This window comes from Vombatus ursinus, unplaced genomic scaffold (assembly GCF_900497805.2).
Source record: "Vombatus ursinus unplaced genomic scaffold, bare-nosed wombat genome assembly UNPS02014799.1, whole genome shotgun sequence".
Classification (NCBI taxonomy): Eukaryota; Metazoa; Chordata; class Mammalia; order Diprotodontia; family Vombatidae; genus Vombatus; species Vombatus ursinus.
This window is the reverse complement of record NW_020954577.1, coordinates 45,947,968-45,952,503: the sequence shown is the minus strand read 5'-3', so window position 1 is coordinate 45,952,503 and position 4,536 is coordinate 45,947,968. Positions and strand designations below refer to the sequence as shown.

Sequence of the window (4,536 nt, the reverse complement as noted above, 5' to 3'; positions counted from 1 at the left end):
TCACCACTAATACCCAGCCAGTCTTGGCTCATGTCCCCTTCTGCCTTGAACTCGAGTTCCTCAGGCAGTGGTTAAACAGAGTCCCACCAAACTGCCCTCACTGCTAGAGAGCAGGAGGTTATAAAATCATACAGAAGCTTAACAACAAAAGGTCAATGACTTTATTTCAGGTTTTCCACCAGATTAGTATACCAGTTGCGGTGTTTTAAGTTGTCCTTATAAAAGTTCCACATTTTGAATTAGTCTAGAATTAATACTAAATTGTTTATTGTTTATTTTTAATTAATACCAAAAATGGTTCTTCATCTCTGTGAAAGTTTCCATTAAATATCTCTTTACTGGAGCTCTGATTTTTAATTAATAAAATTTTAGGCAACTTACATCTATCCAATAATGTGTGCCTTTTACCTTTAGAAAATTTTTACTCTTCGAGGATCTTATATTCACATTTATTTAGTATCTAATGAAATAACTTGTTTGGTTTAATTGATCAAATCTTAATGTGACTTTCTCCTTTACTTTTAAGTGGTGAAACTGCTTTTAGAAATATGACTATTCCTTATGGATGGGCAAAAAGACCAATGCTCCTGCGAATTGGTAAGATGGACCCAGACATTCCAATTTCCGTAATCTATGGAGCCCGATCTTGCATAGACGGCAATTCTGGCAATACCATCCAGTCCTTACGGCCACATTCGTATGTGAAGACTATAGTGAGTGTTTGGTTTATTTGAGGTTGTCTTTTGTATATGGTGTATAATTGTGGGTCAGTCAGCAAGCATTTAAAAATCCCCTACTGTGTACCAGGAATTAAGTTGTATGTCAGGGATCCAGGTACAGAAGTGAAGCAGATGCAACCTTTATGAAGTGCACCCTCTAATGGGAAGGTCTGACATGGATTGGGGGAAGGGGGGAGCATCTTAATCCTGTGTGATTCTGTAAAGTGTCCTCCCATCTCACCTGTAGAGAGTTATCTAATACTAATCCATGTTGGAGGCCGGCCTTTAGCCCTTTCACATTCTGCACAATTTTGCAGGTGCCAGTGCAGCACTCAGGCTGGTTTTACATCTGGCAAGAATTGTCCTTTGTTCTTATGAAAGTTTAGTAAAATCCTTCTTTTTGGGGAGAGCAGCATGGCTGAGTGGGTAGAGTCTCTGTGTCCCAGGCATCTCTGAAGCGAGCAGTGGCCCCGTGGCAGGTGTGCATTTGTATTGGTAGAGGAGGTTTCCTGCCTGGGAGCCCCCCGTCCCTGGGAAGTCCCAACTCTGCTAAAAACAATAACTAAGATGGATAGATAGCATTGGAGTTTACTGCTCCCTATAGCCTAAAGACAGGGTGAGGACTGTATTGTGGGATTCCGTCAGCCAGGTAGCACATTGCCCCAAGCCTGAGCACAGGCGACCTTATTCCCCCAAACGCCCACTGACTTACGCTGTTCTCACCCAGGCTATCCTTGGCGCGGGACATTATGTGTATGCTGACCAACCAGAAGAATTCAACCAAAAAGTGAAGGAGATTTGTGATTCTGTAGACTGAGCCCATTCAGATCATGCCGGACAGACCTGGTGACGGATGCAGCTCCTCCCTGATAACTTAGAAAATGTGATGAATCAGGAAACCAGCACAAGAAACTGAGCGGCACTCTTGTCTCCTGCTTTGCACATTTGGCATTTCTTCCAAGAAGTCACTTGCACGTTTATACCACATAGTGCCTTTTGGGATGGAAACCCCTTTTTAAATAGAAGTTCATTTTAAATACGTGCAGAAATCTCAGAAACTAATACCTTTAAATAAAGGGTTTCTTGCCTCCCTGATATAGTGGAAATATTGTAATTTTTTAACTGGAAGATTTTTTTCAGATATAACTTTGCTATATTGAGTACATTTAATACTGGAATCTACTTCTCCACTATGAAGACTTTGCTCCATCGTTGTGTTCTGTATTATAAAGGTGCAATTTCTTTGATTTATGTCTTCATATGATTAACATGTGTTGGCCTCTGGGTTAGCCATGCCCCTTCTCAACATGTGGGGAGAAATAGCAAATTTTTGTATCAGAAGTTCCCACATGGTCCTTGATGGTGTCATGACAGGCCGGGAAGCTTCTTAGGGGAGAGAGAGAAGGAAGGGGCCAAGAGGAATGAGCATTGGATGGGAAGAAGCCAAGAGCTAAGGCGCCATGTTTCTTATTTCCAGGCCAGTAGGGCAGGGACTTTGCAGGTGCCCATTTCCTTCAAACTTGCTGAGTCCATTGTGAGCATAATTGTTTGTTGCTTAGCTCCTCATAAAACTTGTTGTTTAAGACATGAATGTTAGCACGTAGGAAAGGCACTGGAGCTTAGTGGAAAGAGCCCTGGACTTGGAGTCACGGGGACTTGGGTTCAAATCCCATTTCCAGCATTTTCTAGCTGTGATTGAACAATTCACTTATTCTCTCTGAGCCTCAGTTTTCTCATCTATAAAATGGAGATTATTATAATAGCACCTCCTTCCCAGGACCATTGTGAGGATCAAATGAGAGGGTGTGTAAAGTGTTTGGGAAACATTGGAAAGTGCAATATAAATTTGTAGTATTATTATTATTATGTTTCCCTAATAGCAAGGGTTTTCATACTTTAATGCTTTGAAGGGCTAAATGATTTACCAATACAACCTGTCTTTGTTATAATTAGATCCTTATAAGATATTGCATTAATTAATGGGCCCAAACTGCCTGCTCTGTTCCAACAACTGTTCTCAGCACAGAAGGTTTTCTTCACTTGGAATATCAAGGCATCCGTCTTAAAACTACAGCCTTATTATAGTATTGTAACAAATGATACCACATTTTCATCAACAACTCGTAGTGTAGCCCTGAAAAGTAATCAGCGATTTTTGTAGTGAAAACTCAGGGTGTGTCTAAATTTTTTTTTTAATTTATAATTATAGCACTGGAAAACTTTTAAAAATTTATAACTATACATAGTGTGTTATGTGTGTGCATATAACTCTCTAAACACACACACACACACACACACACATTTTTAAAACCCCCAAACTTGAAATAACTGCCGTAGATGATGATACTTTCTTGCTATGATTTTTTTTTTTAAATCTTCCCATTGAAACTGAAAACTAAGACTATGTAATAACTGGTTGCCAAAATATCCCTTAATGAGAAACAAAAAAACTGGGAAAGAGTTACACTAGATGAGATATTTGGGCTTCACTTGTATGGGGTATTAAGCTTTTAGGAGAGGCAAATTTAAATAAAGACTTGAAAAATACAGCAAGTGATGCCTTAATATGTTTAATCACAGTTTTTAATAATAGTTAAATGTTGGGTCGTACCTCTTAGCAAACAGACAATTCTGTTTTCCAGCATTAATAGGTGAATTTATTAAAGGTTAATTTGAAGTATAATGAATACCTTGGTGATCAATGGTTCCTTCCAAGTAGTTGGGTGCAAGAAGGTTCAAGGATGACATTTTGTTTTCAAGAAGAATTTAACATAGGATGATTATTTTAACTGTCATCTCAGATCTTCAGATTACCTTTTACAGTCTTGAAAAGATTCTTGTTTTTTAGGTTTTTGGCTTATTTTTAGGACTTAAGGACAGTGCCAAAAAAAATCATACTTTATTAAACTTTGCTGTGTGACATCTCTTGCTAGTTAAAACTATAGTTATAAAAATTTTGGCACTTTGGAGTGAAGCCACGTATCGCCTTTGAGGTCAGGAACTATTTGACATTTGGGGACATTTATTCCTGGATTACTTGTTAAGTGGAAGTGATTATGTGCAATTTGGTAAATTTGTTTTAACCTTTTGATGTTACTTTAAACTTATCCTATTTGCTAATGTAGATATAACCAATTACACAGATGCATTTTTGATTCCCTTCATTTCTTCTGCGTGCTAACCACTTAATGATTTTCAAAAAATTGTAGAAAATGTGAAGAGTGTAGGACTGGAGAAGTGGAAATGTCCTGGTTTTCTAATATATTTTGTCTCATTAAATTAAGTAAAATTTACCCTATTAAATAAGATCTGATTCTGTTATCTAAAACTGTATACATTTTTTGGTCTTAAGTATAATGAACAAATGTTTATTTAAAATAGAATTTGCCTAGCATATATCATTGTTCATGGCTAACAGGGAACTGTTTACCCAAGACAGATAAGGAGGTTGTGAGAGAGCAGCTCACTATGCCTGATGAGTTGAAGTCACCATGCCCAGCGGACCTGTATCTTAGGGTATTGAAAGAGGTAGTCAGTGTGAATCCTCAGATCCTTGCAACATTGTGGCCAGTAGGGGGTGTACTTCAAGATAGGAAAAGGAAATGTCCAAATTTCTTAATGAGAATGGAGTCTGCAAACCCCAGGCTAGCCAGCATGACTTCAGTCTTGGCAGAATTCGAGAACACACTTCTAAAAGGGAAGTTATTGGGCACTGAAGGGATGAAACAGTCATCACAAAGAGCCACACATCTTTAGCAGGAAGAGTCATGCCACACTAACCACTTTTCCTTTGTGATGAGGTTTTAGATTTGGTAGA

The 4,536-nt window shown here is 38.4% G+C and overlaps 1 protein-coding gene across 1 annotated transcript in view; it reads left to right on the top strand.

Annotated features, from left to right (window-relative positions):
- The window catches only part of LOC114050526 (1-acylglycerol-3-phosphate O-acyltransferase ABHD5), a 36,206-nt gene extending 32,159 nt beyond the window's left edge, over positions 1-4,047 (top strand). Inside the window, exons 6-7 of the mRNA XM_027872306.1 lie at positions 527-713; positions 1,447-4,047. Of these exons, the coding sequence (XP_027728107.1) occupies positions 527-713; positions 1,447-1,536 (277 nt within the window). The 3' untranslated portion in view covers positions 1,537-4,047. The remainder of the gene's footprint in view (positions 1-526; positions 714-1,446) is intronic.
- Positions 4,048-4,536: the final 489 nt, after the last annotated feature.